The following is a 25,070-nucleotide window of genomic DNA, read 5'->3' on the forward strand; positions in this document are numbered from 1 at the left end:
TTTTCTTTGGTGGTCAGGAATATACATCTGTAATCTGATCTTTTGTTTCACAGAGCTGTGAAAGATAGATTGGTTATAGAAATGATATAACAATACAAAATAAAGCTGTGCTGTCGGGATAAGTTGAACTGCAGGAAGAAAAAGAATTTAGTAACTATGTTGTGGTAGATTTTTTTTTTTTTGTCTTTCCAGGTAGATACTATTCCTGTGCTCATGTGTCTTAGATTTTTATAGATGTGGTATAAATAAAAGCATGCTGATGTACATCGGGATTTTAGGTTTGTTCTTGCAATTATTATCAGAGCTCGAAAAATGTCCTGGTTGTAGAAAACTAAAGCTGCCTGACTGACCTGAGCGGAGGGTGCGTGGAAAGGTGTTGGTTGTACATTTTGTTACACCCCGTCATTTGAGTAGTCTATGTTAGTATGAAACTGTGCCTTAATCATTCATGGGGGAGGAGTCATCTGGGGTTTGGGTTTTTTGTTGTTTTTTTTTTTTTTTTTTGGTTCTTTCTGCAGCGTCTTGGCTGCGGTGAAATAGCACGCTCTTACACAAATCTATCTGTTCCCCAATCTTGTCCTTTCACCCTGTGTCCTGCCCGGCAGTGGTCTCTTCCTGGTGTCGGAGGACGAGAGTCCGTCTGACCCGCGCTGCTGCTGGCCGCCTGGCACGCCGCATCGCAGGTGGCAGCACTGCAAGTGAAAAAGGTCCATTTTGACTTGTACTTTTTCACTGCCAGGGGACTTCGAGGAGCCTGTGGGCAGACTAGAGCGAATAGCTCCGCTTTGCTTCATGGCCTACTTGCTCCTGAAATATTTTCTGATGAGGACCTAGGACTTTATGTATTTGTGCTGTTATTTTAATATGAGGTGGTTAATACAGCAGTACCCTGAACAATAGGCAAGGCAAATGTTTGTTCTAGTCGGGAAAAATTATGTGTTGTGCTTACAGTGGACTGGGCAATATTGGGAATTCGTGTCGCCTCACGTGTGCTGTGGAAACAGCAAAAAAATCAGCAGCATGTTTTTTGTTTTTTTTTTTTTCAAAGCTGAGAATATGCTTTTTACACATGTAGCAGTAAATAAGCAGTAATTAATAGAATAGGCATATTAATCTCATGAAGTGACTAAGAAAATTAACTTTAATATTCACTGAAGTTATCAAATGTTACATCCTATCTAATTTCAATGGAATTTGCTTTAGACAAGATGTAAACTCCCTAGTTAACTCTGTGATCCTGTATAGATGAACTACGTTTGTTAAACCCTTCCTGTTTTGTTCTCTGGTTTGGTGATTGAGCAAAAGTATGTCATTGCGGGGACTGGAAGGTGGTACTAAAGCATGGCTCCTGTTGCCTGGGGCATTTGAACCCGTTGTTCAGAATCAGCTAGAACTTCATCTAATGCCTGATGGAGCTAAAGAGAGTCTTTACGTTTACTTCATCGGGCTATGGATGGAGCCCATAGCTGGTTTTATTTAGCATCATTATCTCTTTAATAAAGAGTTGGTAAAATCAGCTGTTAAGCATGGGCTTCAGAAGTTTGGAGGAAGTTTAATTTGTTGCAGACTTTAAGCCTTTTTAACTTTCTGTACTTTTCATGGCAAAAATGGGCTTGTGCGTGTGAGCCGCCATGTAAATGGACAGACTGATGTCTTTCCGCATCTGCGAAGGTCTCTCCAGTGTTTCAGGTGCTGCTCAGAGCTTTTCCAGCTGCTCTAAACATTGTGTGTAAGCATGTAAAAGGGCAAAAAGCAGCCAGATTTTCCCAGGTTGTGGTGTTTTGTTTGTTTTTTTTTTTTTAGAATAAAAATGCAAGCCAAAGGTGAAGATGATGCTATATCTATTTAGAGCTTACTGGTTTTGTTTGATTCTTAAGATGTTTTTCAGACTAGGGATGATTTTTAGAAAGACTTGAAAGCGTCTATTTAAGAGGATTGAAATATGAAAAATTACTTGTTTCTTGATAAAATACCTAATAATAATGAAAGGTTAATAGATAATCTTTACTTGAATAATGTCTCTGTATTTTGTGTCCATGTTGCAAGTTCATCAGAGAATATACACCAATCTAATGATATACTTTTCTTCTTAGGTTCTTACTGGAAACTGATTAGGTTCCACTATGTGATATTATTTCCATGATTTTTAGTCTTCCTATGGTTTCAAGTTTTGCATGAATGGCAGGATTTGTTACAGTTTAGTGTTCAGAAAAGAAAGTAAGTGACGGTGTGTTATCATTGATTAAACAGAGGTCTGTCTTACATTTCGAATGAAATCATCTTTAATGCTTTGCTGTTATATGTTTAGAAGTGACCTAAATTATCAAAGCTAAAGCATACTAGTTAATGCACTACTAATGTACATCTAACCATTTGTTAAATATAAAATATTCACTGGTTATAAACCAAGAATAAAAGCAGTGTTTACAAAGGTGATTACTGTGTGGTGTTACAGTACATACTGGAAATGGCTAAATACAAGCCACATTTGAGCATTTTCAAAGGAAATATTCATTTAGCAATAAAATTTGTTGGTGCTCGGTCGAACTGAAATTGTGCAGGAGCAACCTACAGTAACATTACTGAGCAGTGAGTACATTCATGTGGCAAGTAAACCTTGATACCTATTTGTATATTCCGTACTATTTGTTCTTCTAAAAAAGTTAGCATAAAAATGCTTTTCTACGTTTGAACAATCTGTTGTGAACAATGCAAAAATGTTGTAAAAAAAAAAAAAAAAAAAAGTGGAGGATTACTGAAAGAGTGCCTCTGGCCTGAAATCCAGTTCTACGAAGTTAATGAGAAATGCATACGTTTATACTCCTACATATTGTGTGACTTGAGATAATCTTAAAAAAACAACCAACCTAGTGCAAAATAAAACTTAGTGCAAACCAGTCTGTGTTTGGGAGGGCTCGTGGTTGTAGCCTGTGGGCTCTGAGTTGGCGAGGGGAGAACCAGCTCCAGCTGGAGGTTTAAATCACGCGGGTAATAAGTATGCAGTGCAGGAAACTACAGGGCTGCCTTCGGCCTGGTTTTACTATCTTGTCTCCATCTCTCCCGTGTGTACCGGTAAACCCAGCCTCACACTACTCCTAACGGTGGGACTGGAAACCACTTGGGTTTCGTGGTTGTTTGCTTAATTTCACCTAGAGGCACGTACGTGGGTGAAGTGCTCACTTAGACCAAAAAAGAAGCAGCATGTCATGGCTGAGACTGGTTGTTTCTCCTGTTCTGGACAGATAGATCTTCATTTTCTGGTGAATCTACACAGATTAGGAGCCTGTTTAAAACATCTAAATAAATAATCAAATGAAGGGGAGGAAGGACACATTGGAATGAATATTAGTTAGTGAATAGCCCTTGCTGAGTTTTTTCCTTGAAAGAACAATGACACCATCACATGCACTTCAGTTAGGAGTCCAACAGCCATGGTTTATTAAGAACTGGAGCCTAAACCAACAAAATTCCATGAAACGACTCATAGTCTGCTTTCAAAATGTTGGTTATCTACTGTGGATGATTTACAGGCACTTGCAAAGTGATGTTTATGTCAGAGCTGTACAGACCTTGTTGCAGTGTCAGTAGCTACTTCACAGTGCACAATTCTCTGCTTTTGTCTGTGGTATCATTGCTTTTTTTTTTTTTAGGATAGCTTTTACCTGCTTTTTTTTTTTTTTTTTGTAAACTGAGCAATAGTACTTAGATAGGAAATAGTTTGGTTCATATTTGGTTTTCAAATATGTTAGAATAAGAAAAAAAAGTCATATTTAATTTTTGCTTTTTCACAAGAACAGTATGTATGTTAAACATGACTGTAGCTTTAAAAAAGATGATTAAGAGACTCATTTCTTCTAGTATGAAATGGCAACCATTCAACAAGATTTCTAATGAACTGTTAAAGCACGTGCTTGGCCAGGTCTACCGTAGGAACACCTCATTAAAATAAGAATGTCACGTTACAGGAGAAGTAAGATTAATCCAGCAATACCAGTGAAGCTGTTTTTTGTCCTTGCATAGCAAGCCAGTTTTCTGTGTGAAATAGGCAATACCCGTAGAGCTCAGATTTTGCTGGTGTAGCTGTATCAGCTTTAGGGTGAGTGTGCCATCACAGGTCTGTGAGTGAACTATTGCTCCTCTTTGCACAGTCTGCAAAAACACATAATGTGGTTACAGACCTCTTTTGTGGCTATGCTACAGTAGATATTTGTGGGCTAGGTATTTACATGCAGGGTGCATATACACACATATACATAAAATATAAATAAGTTATTCAGATGATTCTGCATTTTATATTCCTTTTATTATAGACCTGTTTCTTGGCCTAAGATGACACTCGTGTTGAGGAAAAAACCCTCATACAGGACAAAAGGAGGGGAAAACTGTAGAAGTTTTTTTCTCACTACATATCTTTAAATGATTTGTGAGTAATAGCCTGAGAGTTGCATGAGATCTGTGGGGTGATCAAGGAGTAAGTGCAGTATTCTTCCTTGTAACTGGTAGTAAGCTGAATATTTTTACTCATATTTTTTACCTACTGTGTCTGTCAGACATGGCTGCCAGTATTAATTAGGCAAATGTTAAGTATATGTGAGCTAGGAAAGGAGAAAAATATGTTTTTCTCAAAAAAGATATGTTTGAAGTCAAATCTTTTCCATAAGAAGGGAACTATCAGAATTTCCTACGATTACGTTTTAGGAAAAAATCGTGTTTCTCTTTTCATGATACTTAATGACAAAGTACTTGTTTGCAGTGGAACATTTTGATATTAGAAGAAATCACCTGTATCGTTTATCTAGTGCAAATATCTTTATGGCTTAAACTTCACTGTGTTCTTGTCTCATAATACAAGTATCCTTATGAGGCATTAACACTGATGTAGCTTGTAAATCTTACTTATGCAAATAAGCTGGAGAAAAGACATCTGCAGTTGCCGGAGCTGGGATAATATGTCCAAGTTGGAATTCCTATGCCGCAGGGCATGGGTTAAGAGCACCTACATCTCCATGACACAATAATTTTTTATTAACAACAGCATTCCTTCAACATTGGTATTGCATAATTTTAGGTGCATTGTTGAAGTGTTATGTCTTTGCAGTGCCTCTGACATGTCTACCCTTCTTTTCTTAAGTGCCTTTGGACTGAAAGTCTCTGCACAGCTGCGCTGAAGCAGGCATAGCCATTGAAGGAGATGCATGTACTACATCACACTGCTCTTTGGAGATTATTTTTCCTTCTTTGCTTTTTGTAAAGCATGTTAAAGTGTCTATAAAGTATAGGAGCTTATGGCTGAGGAGCATAGGAGCAGCCTTGAGACTCTGCTTACAGCAAAACTTGCCAGTTTTATATATAGTTGCCCTAACAAAGCATCTTTGGCTGGGACTGCACTTTGGGAATCGTGGAGTGCGTATCACTGTGTTGTTTGGAAAATGTCCAGATTCAAAGCATGACAAAGAAGTGGCAGCTCAATGAGACACAAAATACAGTATAAGCTAAATTGTGTGGCTGTATCTTAAGCTGAGATTTCCACCCAGGTTTCTCAGTGCTCTTTGCCTGGAGAAGCTGGAGAGTCAGGATGTGTTTTTGTTTGCAGATAAAGGGAAGGAGTGAAGATGATAGCGCTCTGGCTGTTGGGTCATCGTTGCTCCCAAGACAGGAGCGGATATGTGTAATGGCAAGAGTTGAGGACAAAGACCAGAAATAGCAGTAGCGGTCTCTTAAGAAAAAAATGGACAAAAAGACGTGATGATGAATGAGTTGCTGTGCCATCTGAGGATGCAAGTTTAAGGAGGAAGTCTTATCTTTTTCTTTTCTTCCATATCTTACACATTTTTCACTTTTTCTTTTTTTCTTATTCCGTTTTGGGAATTGTTATGGCTATCTCACTGTCCTGTAGAAGTCACCATATACATAATTTACAAAATAAATATTTTTTCAATTCACTATGTGACAGGTCTTGGCTCTGCTCTTCTAAGAAAGCAGTCTTCCTAAACAGAGGTTGGAAGGCCAGAGAGTGGGTCTTCTGATGGAGTGTGGAATTAGTTGATTCTGAGATTTGGTCGTAGTAAAGCCTGGGCAGCTCGTGTAGGAGGTGTGTTGGGGTGAGTCCTGCAAGTGAGGTGATAATTAAATAACTTCTGTTTTATTTTCCACTTTTACATCCAAATTACAGTGTTTACAAAATACGAGAATTATTGTCAAGCAAACAAATTGTTGATAGGGTATTGTAAGGGAATGAGTCATTATAAAACAGTCGAGGTTAGGGCCTACTCATGGTGGTATTTTGTGGTTTCCAGAGCTGTTTTGAAAGACTCCTTTTAGATTGTTCATTGCAGAGGTGGTTGGAGGACTAATAGTGAGAGAAACATGTCATTAATAAAAGCCTGCATAAATATGATGGATTTTTACATATCAAGTAGATATGAAAAATGTGACATATGAAATCTTACAGTTTGCTCCACATTGGCAGAGCTCATGTGCAGTGCAAGCTGCACACACATTCGATTTGTGTGCCAGCATCTTTACAGAGAGAAACTTTGAGCAAAACAGTTCGGTGTCTGTTGAGAAATACGCTGATGTGATGAATTAACTGAGTAGAGTAGGTATTTCCACTAACATTACACTAATTTAAGCATGATTTTAAAAAATATTGCCTTAGACCCAGGATATTTGTTTGAAGCATTTCCAGGTCAGAGATATAAATAACTCTGGTCTGTTGTTTCACAACTTCTCCCCTTGTAATGCAGACATATAGTATGTTTTTATTAATATGCTGTGAATACATATGAACACATGCATAAAAACACGATACGGATTGTGATTTAATGATGTGAGACACATGATCAGAGGGCTAGAGCACCTCTGCTATGAGGACAGGCTGAGAGAGTTGGGGTTGTTCAGCCTGGAGAAGAGAAGGCTCCGGGGAGACCTTATAGCAGCCTTTCAGTGCCTAAAGGGGGCCTACAGGAGAGATGGGGAGGGACTCGTTAGCAGGGAGTGTAGTGATAGGATGAGGGGTAACGGTTTCAAACTGAAAAAGAGTAGATTTAGATTGAATATTAGGAGGAAATTCTTTACTGTGAGGGTGGTGAGGCGGTGGAACAGGTTGTCCAGAGAAGCTGTGGATGCCCCATCCCTGGAGGTGTTCAAGGCCAGGCTGGATGGGGCTTTGAGCAGCCTGGTCTAGTGGGAGGTGTCCCTGCCCATGGCAGGGGGGTTGGAACTAGATGATCTTTAAGGTCCCTTCCAACCCTAAACCATTCTATGATACAATGATTATATATATAAAGAAAATAATTTCCAAGTAAAGTAATTTTTTTAACGTTGGTAGGGCAAAACTTGAAAAGCCTTCTATTCACATCAGGTACAGTTCGCAATAGTAATTTCATGGATGAAACCACGGGAGTGCGGTTACGCATTTGATTCTGTCAGTTGCCAAGAGGGATAGAGAGATAACCACCTGAGCTATTCATCGGTGCTTTCTGCTTGGGCGGCTGCCTCCTCAAATCTGCTGTCGTAACTGCAGCTGTCGCCACACCCGGATCCACTTTTCTCTGATCTAAATTAGCTTTTAACAGTAGCTTTTTTGTCATTTACAGCATTTGACAGCATTGAATTAAGGAGAAAACAAATATATAGCAGAATATTGTAAACAGCATATTTGTTGAAGTTAAACTTGGTTTACTGCAGGTTTGTTTTTTTTTTTTTTAATTAGAAACCATTGTATGCATCCTGTACTCTATCATTATGTAGAAGAATTCCTGCAAGAAAACTGCAGGTGAATGTTGTGTCTTAAAGATTACCAGTGGCCCCCAAAACACAGGTTGAAATAGGGTGTAGTTTTAGTTGTTTTGCAATTGCTTAGGAGTGTCTATTGAAAATACTGCAGCTGTAGAGAATTAACTGTAAAGGCCCTACTGTGGTATGGCTAAAAATGAGTGGACCACATTGTGAGATTTCTGGTCTGAAAAAAGGTTAATGTGCTCCTGTATATTCATAGCTAATGCTTATGTTATCGCTAGAGGGCAGTAAATACAAACAATGAATTATGTATTTTACCAGAAAGTCCTTTTTTTTTTTTTAATAAAGAGTCTAACTCTTTATTAAACAACTTAGCTCCTAAAACTTCCCCTAACATAGTTCAGAAGAACAGTGTCATCTCAGTCTGTTCCACAGCATAAAATTCTCAGAATTGAGGCATAAGAATTATATATTCCCCCCCAAAAAAAATCTGTAAAATTATATCGTTTAGGCTGTTCCATTATGTTTAATGAATGTAATTCTGATAAGCAGGAGGCTGCCAAGAAAGCCTTTTTAAAGCAGCGTTATTATGCTACAGTTAGGATCCTTAAAGCTGAGACTCCTTCAGAAGCATTAGGGATTTGTTCCAATTACAGCCATCAGTTCCCAGTCACTCATGGAGTTCACCTCTTCGTGATATCAGTGTAAGACCCAACTTTGTCTCCACCCCTGCTGCTCACTTGGTGTATGGCAGCTGATGGCTGCATCTGGAACAACTCATATTTGTAAAACTCTTAATTTTTATTTTTTTTTTTTTTTAAATTAAGTTCTACATTTTCTCTCCTTCCAGTCAGGGAGTCGTAGGTGGAAACCGGAGAAGTTTGGTGAGGCTGGTTGATTTGGCATAGTTCCTTTCTCCCTAGCTGTCCTGCGTCTTCCTCCAGACTAGTTCTGGGTTTTGGCTCGGTTGAGGCCATCCACAGGCCCTTGCTTGCTGGATGAAACGACCATTCTTTTCTGCTGTGGTCATCCAGCAATGAGCAGACTTTCTGTTTTGTGGGGAGGACTTCTGCTAGGGTACACGCCACCATAAATGTCAGATGGAGATAGCTAATGTTGTGGAAACAGTCTTGTGTTCGTGACCAGTAGGAGTTGGATTTGACATGGGTGACTATTGCTGTTCTCTGGTGTGTGGAGGTCAGCCTAAAAGTGTTTTTTGATATTTTCAGGCAGGCTTCTCATTTGGCTCATGAGATATCTTTAGGCTATCTGTTGCTGTTTGTAATGCATATGAACTTGAAAACTAAAATTGGTGATGTGTTTAGCTGTCTTCCTCTTTGTTTTACTTTTTGCCATGTAATAGACAGTATGCACTACACCCAGCACGCTTGTATTCAGGATTGATGCTCAGACAGATCTCTGAAGGTTCTTAGTGCAGCTTCATAGTCAATCCAGGGGGTGCAGTTGAGAGTGTTCTTTGCTGTTACAGTCCTTGAACTGTAGTTTACATGAATGGTGTGAACATACTAAATAAGTGAGGCTGCTGCTGGTGACTTCCACATCCTCATAATTTATATCCCTTCTCTCTCCTCCCCAATTTTTCTGTTGTCTGGAAGTTTTCACACTGTGGAAATTTTCATAGTAGTGACTTGATCACCAATGAAGAAATTGAATACCATAAAATAGTCTCAGGTCTTACAGAACCTGACTTAAAACTGTCCCATTAGATGAAGACAGCCTGTTGGCAGTTGTTAGAAATGGGTGAATAATCAGGTTCTTAACCCATTTAATGTGTCCTGTCTCAACATTGGGAGTGCTATTGCAGAATATTATACAGTACTAAATCAAATGCCCTACAGCTATCCAAGAATATCACATGTTCAAAGACATAAAACTGATATTGACTGGCATTAATTGCATTCCTAGTCTTAGTTCTTTATCAAGCAAACACCTACAATATGTGTATTTCAGTTTTTCCCTTATTTTACCCAGGACTGGTGTTTCGTGAAGTGGCCAGAAGTTACCTAGCCATCCTGCTTGCAAATTTTAATTGGCACAAAATTAACATTTTGCAGTCTTTCAAAATTTACTAAAGCTGAACATCACAGCTCCTGGGATCTCTGCCACCTCTCTTTATGACTCCTGTGGAGAAACTTGTCCAGGCTTGTTGACTAAATAATGGCAAACATTTCCTGTGGGTATTAAGGGACTTCTTCATCTTTCTGCCTTTCAGGGTCATTGTCTTGATTCTTTCAAAACGCACAACAGTGCTCATTAAAAAACTTCCTTTTTTCTGTATTATTTTATTACTCAGTTACTGCCATTTCAAATTATGCCTTTCTCATTTCCATATTATTTGCTTGATTGGAACCACTGTAGAAAATGTCATTATTCCCTTCTTCCCCACGTTTTATCTTCATGGATGTATGTGTGTATGAAAACAAGAATTTTCCTTTCCCTTTGGTGGATTTCCACTTATCTCTAACTTCTGTTTTTCTTATCTTGAATTACTCTGGGTATTTAGTTGTGTGTGGCAGCTATTTGCTATGCACTCATCTATCCACCGTAACCTCCTCTAAAGCTAATTATTTACTCATTCCAACCTGGGAAATGAGGATGAAAATCAGCCAAAATTATTACTGTGAATCAGTGCTGGTGTGAATTTCCCAACTATAAATTTCTAAGGTCATACTTTTACATGTAGGTGAAATCAGAGGGCATGCTTTTTGAGTCAGTGAAGTCATACTAATGAATTATATCACAGCGATTGGTAGTTGATTATGAGGCTGAGGCTGTGGGTCCCAGAAAAATAATACAAATGGATAATAAGTTGTCAGTATCGGGTGTAATTTCCTATTACCAGTATAGTTAAAATGCAGCTAAAATATTATAACATGTATATGCATTGAAGGGAATGTTTTTTCATAGAGCTAATAGCTCTGTAAATTCCATCCTTCAATAAATTTGATAACCTATACCTCAGTAATTCCTATGGAAGCATCTTTGTCTCATATGCTGATGTGGAATAAAAAAATCCAAGGAAGGTGTCTTTATACATGCTAAACGACTAGTGTAACCTACGTAGCAGCCATTTTAAATGTTCCTTATCTGAAACAAGTTCTGTGCTTGGGGTCAGTTGTTTGAGATTTAAAGAGGACCAGCCTCTAAAGTAACAATGTAAGATAAGTGATTTAAAAACTTGGCATTCCAGTATCTTTTCATACTACCTTTTGCAAATGAACTTTCATACCCACATGTTTCACTTCTTAAGTAGCCATAATGTAGTATGATGGCTGTTATTTTAGCATTTTCTAAGTCATAATTGAAATTGCCTCCTGAAGGGGGGCGGCATATTTTCGATTCTCATCGTTGTTGCTGGGTAGGTGGCAGCAGTGCTCTCTTGCGGGTGATCAGAAAACAATGCAACACAGATGTAGACAAACTGTATGTTCAGCGTTATAAAGCTGAGCTGGAAGAAGCAGGAGAAATATTTTCCAGGAATACTTTTTAGGCTACTTTAATGCCTTGCTGAGTCTCTAGTAACCCAGGTCTGTTTTCAAAACTTAATTTTTTTTATATTCATCTAAGTGTATAGATCCAGGACAGGTATAATTGTGCATACTAACAGGAAGTGCATCAGCAGTGTGTTCATTCACATGTTTTTTATACTACCTATTTTAAGGAAAACAATGTGCTTTCCATATGAAAATATGTAAGTGCTGGATGATCTGTTGAGTGCATCCAGTTGTCACATTGCTATGCATTTCTCTCCTGTAAGGAGGAAATTTGTTAATATCATATTTTACCCTATTGATTGTTTTGGAGGTTCTATTCTTTCTGAAGCACTTAAGTGTTGCTGACATTGCTGTGTAGCATTGCCCAGAGAAGTAGAAACCACTCCAGCCAAAACCTCCCCTATGACGGTTGTCGGTCGGCATCTTCCAGTGAATCAGCAGTGTGGGCCTAGGCTGAGAGCTGCGCCCCATTCACCTTGTCCTTAGGCATTTGCCCACTGTCCTATTGGGAAACTCTTGCTGCTTTTGATACAGCAGAAGCTCATAAATTTGCCGCAGTAGTGCCACAAACTTCTCCTTTTAAGTTTTGGTCTCTGAATGGCAGATGGTGGGATATTTTATTTAATGCTCTGAGTCAGCTCACTGACACGCTCCACTTTCAATTAATCCCTTTTTTTTTCCTATGATGTATAGCTGTAATTGATTTTCTTAATCTGCCAAGGCAGAAAGAGCAAAACTTGAATAAATACAGTGAGAATTTGAGGACTCACTATTTCACTTCTGACTTCGCCATGGAAACTTAACGTTTACTGGGAATTGTAAGACACACGACTTGCTTTATCTTAATAACTACTTTTACCTCTTAAAATAAAAAAAAAACAGTAGAAACTGGCAGATCGGCCCAGTGGTCTAAGTAGATCAGTTTTTAATCTAGATGGCAAAAAGTCAAAAACATTTTCATTGTTAGAGTACGTCACAGACTGCTAAAGAAACCCCGTAGCTGTATTTCTGTTGGTTTTCCTTCACAAAAAAACCCCTCTAAATATACTTCCCTTCCACATGAAAAATTAAAACCACCAGGCGATCCACATGAATATACACAATGCTAATTTTAACTGCTTGGATGGTGCGTCCATTGAGGAGAGCTGGTAAACGCTGCTGAAATGAGGAGACCTTAACCCAATTATTTTTGAATGGCGTGTGAATGCTGCAGGCGGGGATGCCATTATTAAATGGCATTTGCTGTTTAAAAAAAAAAAAAAAAGAAAAAAAAAATAGATATACCCCATGCCCAGGAGAGTCCTTGGTGCTGGCCAATGGGAAATTATCATACATCATGTCGCCAGCCCCTTGGATTTATATCTTTTAGGGTGACATACTATTGGCTGCTAGTTAGGCTCTATGGGAGGGATTACTGTCACTGTTTGTGGCTTCCCCTCCAGCTCCTTATTTGGTAGCCGTTGATAGAGCAAGGCTTCCCAGCAGCTGAGCATCTTGACATACATTATTCATTAAGTCCTGGTGTTCAGGAAATATGCGTATCCCTAGCTCTTCAGATATTTCTTCAGCTCGTACAATATGTCTCTTCAACGTTGCCTCTGAATGCTTGGAGTTTTACAAATGGCATTTATACAATCGGAAGACCACGCGGTTGGATTTCATTTCAGCGTGCCTCCTGTCCACACAGTTGCTGAGAACCTGAAGATCAGCAAAGAGAATTAGGAGAGAGAAGGAATCTTTCTTCTTGGAAGTCTTTTGCCGTATCAGATAGCAAAGAACTGATTAGCTTAGATTGGTAGTATAGAAAAAAAAAAAAATTGAAAATGCCTGAGGCAAACTATTTACTCTCAGTTTCTTGGGGATACATAAAGGTAGGATTTTGTTTTACCTTTTAAGAACTTTGGTTTGCAGTGCATGAATGTGTGATCACTGGGTAGCATGAGTATTTTTGGGTGATATGAGTAATATGAATATAAAGTAAAAATTCAGAAAAGCAAGCCTTTGTTCAGCAATGAGAATGAGCTGCACAGTATACAGTCTTTCTTAGAAACTGTGCTGGGACTTTTAAAATAACGTTGCTTCAGTGGATAATAAGACCAAGTCTAAAGCCAAAGAAATTCAGAAGAGTTTTGTGTTCTTTTACAAAAAGCTTGCTACAAAACTGTATGTCTAGACATTAAAAGATTTCCAAAAAAAAACCCCAACCTCAGAACTGAGATACCATACAATAGGAAAGAGCATGAGTAAAGAGGCTGAGGATAATGGGTGAATGCATGACTCGTACTGGTTTTATTAGCTGAAGAAATGTGAAATTATCAACAGTATGTTCCAGCAGCATTTTTTGGTACCCTCTGTGTGTATGACAGCTTATTGATTAAAACACTGGAAACTGTCATCTTCTAATATTGATCTACATTATTATGTAGAGCGGCTTTGAACTAGCTTGAAATTGCAATACTGCTAGAAAATGGAATTAAATAAGCCTTTTTCTCTTTCATGGAAAAGTTTTGCACCAAGAAATTAAATCAATATGCCTGTCAACATGCAGAACTGAAATTTGCTTAATACAAAATTACATTAGGGCTTTGTTTTAGCCCTATTTGTGTGTTTGTGCTTAAAATAAAGGCTATTGCCTTTATAATTGTTATCAAGCATGTCAAAAAGGAAAAAGCAACATCACCCTATGCTTGACATAAAATACCTGTCCCAAATGATCCTGTTTTAAAGAAAATTCTGATTTATCCTGAACTAAATAATGCAACTGTTTAATTAAATGACTCAAAATAATACAAGCATTATATTCAAACTGGACTGAATCTCTTATGCTTGCTTAAGGGTTTTTTTTATATAGAACCCCAATTTTATAATAGGGTTTTTTTAAATAGAAATGTAAAACCCTCATTAGGTCATTGTGTCCGATAGGTCATTGTGACCAGTCTCTGCTAATGCAGAAGTGTTACAGTGTATTCTCAAGGATTTTGATCAGTCATCTATGAAGGAATTGGATCCCATTATGCTACCGAGGTGAATTCCTTTCTTGTTTACCAAAAAATAAGATGAAATTACTTTACTTTCAGCTAAAAGTGAGGTATTTGTTGTAATTTACTTGGAAGTATTTCCTGCATTTCCAGGCAGCTGCTGTCGTGTTCCTACCTGCTAAATTAGAAAAATTCCATTACCGATCTTCAAAAAATGTTCTACTCTTACTGTTTAGCCTTTAAAATTGATAGATTTTTTGCTAATTGAAGTTCAGCAGAGAGTGTGGTAGCTGTAATTGATTACACATGGAAAAAAATGTCCTCTGTATAGACGGTGTCCTATACTGTCTATATACAATGATTTTAGTTAAGAAGCTAAATAGTACTTGAACACAATTTTAGTACAGTGCTTTTTGCGTTCATAGTATACACATTATAGGAAAAATGTGAAGAGGGCCAAAGAAGTTCTGCTTTTTGTGACATTCAAGACAGTGATTTAGACTACTTATGAAATTCTAAGAAAGAATGAAACATGTTCATCTTGGAGCTTATTATGTTTACATCCCTTACCATACATGTATTTCTGCAGTTTCTGTATGCTTCAGGCTGTACTTCGTTATCTCCCATTAATTATATTTTGGAGAAAGGTTGTCGTGGAGTATTTACCCCTGGATTTCATTGAGTATCTTTCCTTGAAACAGTGAGCACTGCTATCACAATGCCAGGTTTAGAGATATGTACCTTACTATAGCTTATGTATAAAACAGTGCATGACCTTGATATTAATTAAACACTTGGGCTTCCAACCCAGATCTTTAGTTATTATGAGTGCTGTTTATGTATTCAGGATGCTGGTAAAATCAAAGATAGTTTTGCATTGATAAGCAATATAAACAGAAGCCTTACATTAATGTGTAAGGCTGGCCTGTTTTAAGTTCCTTGTGTTGTTTTTCTGGAATACAAGAATTTCAAATCCAATAAAATGATACAGTTTATTCTTTTTTGAGTTACAAGCTTCTTTTTAAAATAACATTGATAGATATTTCAGAAGGAAAATATAGTCATGTAAGTTGACTGTTCCAAGTATTGAATGAATGTTCCATGGATATATTCGGTTCATGTAAGCTTTTAGAAATGCTACCTAGAATAGAGGCAGCCAGTAGGGTTGAAACTAGGTGGCATGGGTTTGGGGGCCAGTGCAATGAAAGGCTCCAGGTGCTCTTGAACATTTTGGTTCCAGCCTCCACTGGGATTGGAGCTTGATTAACACTCAAACTGAAGGACAGGCAGGATGGGGCCTTTTGGTCCATGGACTCTCTTCCGTGCTGGGGCCAATGGTTGTAGTGGAGGCAGCCTCTTTACAGTCTTTGGGATGCAGCAGAGCACCTGGTCAGGAACAGAAAGCCTGGGTGGAAGAGGCCCTACCAGGACAGGCATCTACACCAAGGGTGGTTCTGCGTTCTTCCTCTCCCAACACCACTAACAGCAGGCTGTGTAGTTACTATAACGAGCTTTTGTTACTGAGTCAAGAACTTCACACAAAAAATATAAAATGTTCTAAAGTGTAATCAATCCCATATATATTAAGCATCCTGCCCAAACTTTTTCATGGCAGACTCTAGTTGGATCTTCACCATGTCTTTGGAGTTGAAGTTTCTTTCTAGCATAGATGCAAAGACTTTCCAAAATTATATCAGTGCCCTGGTTGCCATCTGGGAACATGGTTACTGCAAAAGTTTGTCTAAAACTTGCTATGTACTTTTGCTGACATCAGAAAAGTATCCTATTTTTTTCCTCCAAAACCCCATGTGTACTTATCCTAAGTAGACACCAGTAATATATATGCAGAGAAATGCACACTTTGGCCTTCAGCCCAGAAGGACCTAAACTACCAAGCTCAATCCCTCATTTGTAAGCTGTGCTTTGGATGTGACCACTATTTAGGAAACTGTTCTTGTCTCATCAGCTTATGCACTCTTATTCTCATGTATTACAGTTGTCCCCGTATCAGGCTTCCTAGGTTTTTAAAGGGAGGTAAAAGTGCGCATGTACTTTTGTCTCTTTGGGAGATTTTTAATGCTATTTGAATATTGTGCCTGTGTTTATGTTGTGGGTCATGTCCCCTCTTCCTGCGCCGTGCCCACCCCACGCCATGCTGAGACTAAAATCATTAAAATCAATAGAAACAAATGAAACGAAAAGATCTGCTTAGGAATTTTTTTTTTTTCAGACAATACTGTACTGCTCTTTTGCTGTGACACCAGTATTCATCACTGAAGAACTGTATAATTGGCTTAATGGATATTTTATAGCCTGTCCATTTCCAGGGGGAATTACCCAGACTATAGTGAAGGGTTGTGGTATTCCAAAGGGATATATATTTTTCTAATCTAACAGTGCCTAGTCTTAATGTGGGAAAATATTTCTTTCTGACAAAGAACACACCGTATGTGTATGTCAGCCAAAAACCTCTACTTCTTCCCCATGCTGAGCTGACAATATCATAATAAAAGTGTATGGTGTAAATGTTTATTAGTAACCATAGTTTTTATGCATTATGATTGATTTTCTTCAACTGGGAAAATATATGGTACTCAGATTTTTAAATTTCTTATTTAAAATGTTATCTTTAATGTTTACTATTGGTGACAAGGTGGATTCATATCTTGTTTGACTTGTTTTGAATAAAGTGCTAAATGTTATTTCTTAGAGGACAGTATGGACACGCTAGCCAAGTTTCAAGCACTTAAGAGGTGTCTTCTGGATGACTGAAACTGTCTTGACTCACAGATGTAACAGAAACTTCTATGACTTGCAGGAAGATCTTGTGGGAGCCACATGAGTTGGGCAGAGTTTCATTATAAAGTAATTGTGCAGGGGTGTATAAGTATGTGGAAAGTTGAAGCTCTTTGAAACAGCAATTGCAGATGGGTGCACTTGGGCCCAAATGAAATCTTTGAGAAATAGGTAAACATAGGAAAAATTAAGGGCTTTGGTTTTGGTTATTTTTTTTCTTAGAAAAAATATTTTTTCCCCAAAGGAAAAGTTATTAAACATCAGAGGATTAAGTAACATACAGATATACTGAAACAGGGTATAATCAGAACAATGTCTGAACATCTCAATCATTGTTCATCTCTCTTGGGCTTTTTTATGTTCTCAAACAGCATTATTGTTCTGCATCAGATACTGTTCTCTGTGTATGGTCTTCAACTTCATCTGTTTCAATGTGGATGATGGTCGTAAGGCTTTGTCCTATAATTAGAAAATCAAAACAGTTCTCTAAACTCCTTAGTTTAAACATCTTCATCCAGATGTTTTCAAAATAAATGTCAATTAAGGCTTTGTTGCTGTGGCGTCAGCAACATGTGAAAGAGTATGAGGAAATCACGCTGCTACGGTTCTTCAAAGCCAAAGGCTTCTCCCATTGAATTCGCTGTTAGCAGGAGGGCCTTGCAGAATCTGGGGGACTTGTTTTTACTGTACACCCATGTTCAGTAGCCACACAGACTGTTCTGCAGGTTTCATGCTGATCATTGAGCTTTTATGTTCTGGTGACTCACAGGTCAATGGGAGGTGGGAAGACAAGGCTTTGCATCAGACTAGTGGGGAGCATAACATTAGAAGAGCCTGCCATGCACCGCCCGTTTGTTGTGGGCATCCATACAATAAATATTTAGTTGGAAATTCTTAAAAAACGTAGATTCTCCATAACTTCCACAAGATGATTCCCAGTATGCAGTAACAAACCTTCGCCCTACCTGCTCCCCACAATTAAATTTATGATTTGGAGGGGGGGAAAAAAAAAAAAGGAAAAAGGCCTTCTTATTTTTTGTGTCCAGTAGCTGCACAAAAAGCATAGTGCAATCAAACACCAAATTGTTCTCCTTTCAAAGCTGGGAAACTCTTAAGGAAAGTTCCTGAAGAGTACGTACTAGTGGTGGCTAGATGGTCTTTTTCGAAAGTGCAGAATGTGACCTGGTTGCTCTGCAGGAAAAACAGCATCACAAAGTTGAGCATCATCTAAAAGGGTTTACTAGGAAACAACCAGACAGACGAGGACCTATTTAGTTAGGATCCGGTGAACTAGCTGGATTAAATTAAGGGAGAATATTGGAGCGGTAATGGATATACTGATGACATGCCTGGAAGTTAATGTGATTTTGTCAACTTCTGACATTTTATTAAGATTCCTATACACAATATTTATTTTAAAGCTTCAGATTCTGGTTACCATCTGGTGACAAGCCATTCCATGACATCTTCAGGTTTTGCCTTAAATAATTCTGTTTCTCACCTTCGTGCATACAGAAGAAAAAGCATGCAAGCATGACTTCAGTGTGTGTTAAAACTTTAAAGACAGGCTTTTAAAAATACTTTTAGGATTTTTGGACCGGTCATTTTACTGCTTGGCAAGCTTGATGTTTTTTTTTTTTTTTTAAACGTTCGATCATTAACGTTAAATCATTGTCAACAAACAACATCAGACCTCGCTATAGAGGTTGATACTGGTTTCATGCAGAATGTGTAGCTCTGTAGTTCATGGTATGTGTAGCTGTATTTGCGGTATGGTTCTAATTTTCAGAAATGTGTTGCACACTTGCTAGCATGCAGCTCTGTCTGAGATCAAAGTGGAGCCTTTGGCTTGTGGCTGAAGTAGGATTCAGTCTTTGTAGCTCAGGAACTTCCTGAGCTGATGGCGTGTCAAGATGGCAGGAAAGCGCAGTGGCTAATGGTTAGGGTCTTATATTAAAGGTAATTTTTATTTGGCACACTGTGGGCAATACGGTAATTGGTGACTTAGAAAGACATTGTGAAGAAAATAACACCTTTCACTATGTAAGGCCTCTTTGAAGAAAGGGCTTTGATGATTCCAGTGGGATGGAAAGGACGTGGTTAATGTTCAGTCTAGTGGTTTGTCTCATATAGAAAAATAAATTACCGGTTTTCAGCACAGAGGAATGTTTACGGGGATATATACTAAGGCTAGCTATTGCTTGATGTAATAAATAGTCATAACTGGGTGAACAAGGTGAAAGGTGATTCTGAAAAGGTGCAAATAATTTGGCTTTGTTAAGAGAAAAGATGACTGAGAAATCTAACAACAAAGTAAGAGGATGGCACAATAGGAGGCAAAATTCAGCAGTGACAGATGGATGCTAATATACATTGGCAAGAGTTGTTTGAATTGCTAATAAATATAGCTGAGTTCTATTTGTTGATAAAATTAAGGCAGAGCTAGAGTCAATGAAAATGTGTGTAAGATGCTGGAGGTGTATTATGCAATTAACCTGTCGAATACAATTCCACAAGATACCATTTAACCCTAGAGTCTAGAAGCGATCAAGAAAGGCTCAATGATGAGTACCTATTCAGTTATACATTTTGTGGAATGTTAATAATCACTTCTATCCTATAGAGTGCCTAAAGTGAATTGCTGACTTAAAAGGAAAAGGAAGGTGTTGCCACAGATGGGTATTTTCTACTCCAGTGTTTCATACAGATACCGGCAATTTTCTGAGATTATGGAATGGTCAGGTCATTGTGCTGATGCAGTATAATAATTTTAAATCAGAGACAACAAAGCCTACCTCTGTTCATATTGGTGTGTAGGAAATCAATCAGATATTTTGATTGTTTTGAGCAGTGTTGTAAATATTTTTAGTAGATTAACGATGAGAGGTAAGATAAATGTGAAATATTAAAAAAAATAGCAAAAAAAGTACAAATAGATTAATTTACAAGTATGATAAGAAAACCCTAGTGGAGGAGGGGTCCTATGTAAATACAGTTGTATTTCTCTCCAAATTAAAAAATTGAAGAAACTGTAATGTTAATTATTTGTGTGTATGTCTTATAGCTTTCAGTTACTAGTAGGACCTTATGCACTAGTGATTGGATCACTATGGAGTATTTGAGGAGGTTAAGAATTATGTTGTCCAACCCACAAATAAGTTAGTAGGGTGAGCAATGTTACATGTGATTTTATTTTTTTTTTGCTTTCATAGTTATCTTATTTTAGTGTATATTCTTAATGTCATGCCTTTTCTCCAATTGTAAATTGACTGCATTTTCTCATTCTATCTAAAATACATCTTGATTGCTAACTTTGTGCTTTTTTGTTTTGTTTTCCAGTTTAAAAGAATGCTCAACCGGGAGCTAACCCATCTATCTGAAATGAGCAGGTCAGGCAATCAGGTCTCAGAATATATATCAAACACGTTCTTAGGTAAGACTATGATGGGATTTACCTTTTTTGCCTTCTTTTTTAATCTCTCTCTGGGCTGTGATAGATTTTAAACGCAAGTACCTTTCCATATTGATTTCTGTTTTCAGAGACTGTACATTTAGTATCTTACTGTTCAGTATTTGAGGAGGGTGATCACGTTAGATCCGTTTCCCCACAGCTCAATTAGTTTGTGTATGTAGTTTCCCTGCGTGTGCAATTACAGATAAATATTCATATACATGTTTTCATGTAACATTAGAACTACTATATTGCCATCATATTAAGAAATGAATATATAATGAATTAATTATATATTTAAAATAATTCTTCCACTCTGTTTCCCATATGAAAGTTATTGTGAAGAGGTTTCAGTGTTCTGGAAGCACACAAGCACAAGTAACCTCATAAAAATCTCACAGCACACAGTTCTGATGCTTTGGTATTCCCTGCCCGCACATGAATGGGTGGAAGAATATCCCTAAGTCAACATCTGAGCAGACTGCTGCCGGGAGAATTTGTGTGGCTCAAGAGCTTGGCATGGTGGGATACGAGCATTTAAAAGAAGTCCAACGCAGTATTACAAAGAGTATAGTTCCTCCTCTGTGGCTTTGCAGAAGGAGGTATATCTATTTTTTTGCTTAAGCTGGTGAAAATGAATAAAACGTGGTTCCATACTGTTGATGTTGAACATGAAGATAAAGATAATATACCAATCTCAAACATCTTTTGAGCAAAACACTGTTGGTTCATAAAGGCAAGTGTGCATAAGAGGAGGCACAGCTGAATACATCTAAATTAGGATAGCAAGTACTTTCAAAAAGTGCCAGTCACAAATGTTAATATACATCTTGTATTATTTCTGTGAGATACTGTAGCTGGTGCTCTTTGTGGTTTTTTTTGAAAGAAGTGGAGGTTTTTTTCAAGTGCATTTTATCCTGCTTGTCACCATATCCTAAATGGATCACTTAATGTGTCTGTTGAGTTTACCCATGGTCGCAGTAGCGTGCCTGAGCGCGGCGGCACAGCAGGGCTTCAGACAGTAAGAAAGGGGTGAGCCTCTGTGATGGAGAAGCCGTGCTACATCGCTTCAGAAGCCCTGAAAGTCATAGTGTACAGTTGCCCGGGAGGATGACCCACTTAGGCTGAAAAGGCTGAGATGCCAGTTTCGGCTTGCTTATACTTGAAAACTTAAGGCTTGTTTTGACAGGATAAGGAAATGCATCTGTCAGCCTTTCATGTGAGTCTTGAGCAGAAGGGGGGCTGGAAGGGCAGTCGCTTCTAAGTTACTGAGCCATGGGTACTGTTTTGTGGCTACATGAAAAAACTAGGATACTTGAAGTGTAGGTACAAGAGGAATACAACGGGGAAGACACCTCATATACAGAACTGTTGCTTAAAGAGAGTATTTTCAAAATATACAGTCTAAGTGTATAGGTTCTGAGCAACAGTGTGAAGGGGGAAAACAATGTCTTCATAGAAAATCTTAATGAGTCTAGTTAGTTGATATTTTTAATACATAATTATATCCTGAACATCTAGAGACCTTCTCATACTTAAAAGTTAGGAACATGTCTTGAGAAAACAGGTTTTTCTGTTCTTTAAAAAAAAAAAAAAAAAGGACTTTTTTCCCCAGGTAGGGCTATATGACAAATATGTTCATTGTGTAAGAATTAAGGCTTCTACATTGAGTATAATAATATGCAAGATTTTTATTTTTCATTGTCATTAGCCTTATTTCCTATGAATGGAAGATGTAAGAGAACCTACCAATGAGCATAGCATAACCAGGGTCAAAATGGCAAGCTGTCTTTTCTGGATGTTCAGATGGGCGCAGGATTCTTTGCCCTGAGTGCTCCTCGTTACAAAAGCAGAGGCAGCCCCATGGAATCCCTCTGGAGATCTAAAGCCGTTCAGACAGACACTTCCTTTCACTTGAGTTAGTCTGACAGCTCAGCTCACGGACCTCCCTTTGATGGGTCTAAACTTTGTGCATATGACTGAAGTCATAAACATCAAAGCAAGAACACGAGTCACTGCTCCTCATCTGTTGTCGGTTTGCACCAGTCAAGAGCCGCTCTGCCTCCCCCTTTTTTTGACTGTCCTTACGTGGAGGGTGGTGAAGGATGGCGGGGACAATCGGGGAACTCAGTGCCGCGGGGCAAAGCTTGGTGACATTTCCACAGTCTCTTCTTCGCTGTGATTTGTTTCGAGTTTGAGGTGTCCAGTAAATGCGACTGCTAAAGGGTAATTAAAAAAAAAAAAAAAGAAATGGAAAAAAAGGAACTGAAGAAGTAAACACAATAATAATATGGTAATTAGAAATGAACTTGCAACCCCTGTGTGGTTTCAGTGTCTTTATTGACAATGACTATTGTAGGAAGAAAAAAGTAAACATATGTTTTAAAGAGCCCAAATTTTCTTTTTTCTTTTTTTTTTCTATTTCTTTTTTCTTATGTCTTTTGCTCTAAGGCGCTTTTCAAATTGTAGTTTTTACTAGGTTCCTGTGTTAGAAACATCTGTTCTGGATTTTTGCTGGAATATTCCTTGGGGACTAGAAAAGGTGCAGGTACATTTCAGAAAAGAGGAGGTAGTTTGGAGGGAGTCATTAAAACTCTGTGTTGAAATACAGTATGATTAAAAAGAACAAAAATTAATGCAAATTACAAGCAGTTTTGGCAGGAGAGTCCTTTGATGCACTAACTTGGGTTTCTTTGGGGACCATGGATATCTGCAGTGCTCCACAACCCCATACTGGTCGATTGCCTGAATATGCTTTACTCTTAAGTTTAATCCTCGCCTGAAGTTTTGCTGGCACGTAGGTTGATGAGGTATATGAAGTGACGCCTCTGCCACTGCTATAGAGGCAAAAGCCCACAGCAAAATGTTGGGTTTTAGCATCAGTCCTTTTATTGGTATTCCTTATTCTGGTTGGGAGGTGCAGAAACGCACTGCATTTGCTGGCACAAACTGCCTCTACATCAAAGCACTTGTAGATGTGGCTGGCAACAAAAGGCTTTCTGTCTTTTAGTCTTAACACAAACAGGACCAGTCCCTAAGTATTAGGTCCTTTGAGTCCTGAAAATGTTTTGTGAAGGTTTACATGAGATACCATTTTGATTGTTTCAAAAAAAGAGAAGAAACAATTTTAGGTTTTCTTGCAAAATGGATGTTTAGGTTTCTGTTCAGTTGTAATAACATTTTTATAATGAAAGGGTTGACCCTCTCTACAGCGCTAGGGGGGCAGGAGAAGTGGAAATCAAACAGTCACAAGTCACATTTAAAGCCAGTTCAGAAATAATGAGGCAGTTTGTGAAATAGAGATCTGCTTACACTGAGGTGTAGGTCTATGTTTATCTTTCCATGTTTTTACTGCTTTTGATATGAAGTATCTGTTGCAAAATCTCCAAACATGAAAATAAAAAAGTTTTTTAAGAATTACAATAACCGTAAGATGCAACTCAACAGTGAATATTGTAATATTTGTAATTCCTTCAAAAATTATTCTCTTTTTCTTCATTCTTTTGAAGATAAACAACATGAAGTTGAAATCCCCTCTCCGACGCAGAAAGAGAAAGAGAAAAAGAAGAGGCCAATGTCCCAGATCAGTGGAGTCAAAAAACTGATGCATAGCTCCAGCCTGACTAATTCCAGTATTCCTAGATTTGGAGTTAAAACAGACCAAGAAGATGTTCTTGCCAAGGTAGGGAACATGTAAATAGTTGAATTTAAACTATTAAATTAAAATAGATGGTGGACTTGTCAGTATTATTCTATTCTCTGCTTATAGCCATTAATTTCAAGCTGTAGCACCAAAGGTCTCACTTGAAATAATACAAATTTGGTGAAGTGGAAGAATAACACGTAAAATCAGAATCAGGCTATAAGCATTAATTTCCGCATGACCAGGATTTCATCTGGAGATGGAAAGTAAATTATCATTTGTGTATGCATTAATAAAGCTGCTTACTTGTTAAGTAGTATCTGAAAAATGAAGAGTAGGCATACCATATACTGTCACAGGAATGAAAATATATAGCAGCCATATTTTTTTTTTGAAAATGCACAACTGATATATAGCATTAGAGCTATCCTTCCAGGTCCTGTCTTTAGTATTATCATGTTTCCTACATGATTTGTGGCTTTGGTTTTAGTGATATTTCCTATGATTTTTGCACCAGCAGCTAACTACTTGGCAATAATCTGAAACCAGTATAAAGTGATTACTCATTTTGTTTTAGCAGTTTGCATTTTGAAATATGTCTATCCTTATGTTTTCAGGAATCTCCCCCTTTATTTGAGGTGTGTTTCTGAGAACCAGGGAGACAACAGCAGAACCACAGCGTCTCTGGAGGTTTCCTCCTCGCTGAACTCTGCTGTCACTGGGCAGTGAGATAGCGAAGTGTGTCAGTTCAGCTCATTCAAGATACCGTAGCATTTTCCCGCTGGAGCAATCCTTTTAAGAAGCACTCTTTCCTGCTAAGTGAATTAAAATCTGAAAAGTTGGTAGCTGCAAATTCAAATACTGCGAGATTGGTAGCAGCAGCTTTTCCCCTTCCAGAGTTTAGCATAAAACTTCCACAGCAGCAGGGTTTGAATCCTCCGAAGTCT

The 25,070-nt window shown here is 38.1% G+C and overlaps 1 protein-coding gene across 9 annotated transcripts in view; it reads left to right on the forward strand.

The window, feature by feature from the left end:
- The window catches only part of PDE4D (phosphodiesterase 4D), a 624,128-nt gene that overhangs the window by 586,133 nt on the left and 12,925 nt on the right, over window positions 1-25,070 (forward strand). For all 9 annotated transcript variants that reach the window (XR_008463832.1, XM_054185815.1, XM_054185814.1 and 6 more), the window contains 2 exons: window positions 20,369-20,462; window positions 23,990-24,162. Coding sequence is in view for 8 of the 9 variants with exons in the window: in XM_054185815.1 (XP_054041790.1) it covers window positions 20,369-20,462; window positions 23,990-24,162 (267 nt within the window). In the remaining variant the exon portion in view is untranslated. The remainder of the gene's footprint in view (window positions 1-20,368; window positions 20,463-23,989; window positions 24,163-25,070) is intronic.

The sequence above is a fragment of the Rissa tridactyla genome, chromosome Z (assembly GCF_028500815.1).
Source record: "Rissa tridactyla isolate bRisTri1 chromosome Z, bRisTri1.patW.cur.20221130, whole genome shotgun sequence".
Classification (NCBI taxonomy): Eukaryota; Metazoa; Chordata; class Aves; order Charadriiformes; family Laridae; genus Rissa; species Rissa tridactyla.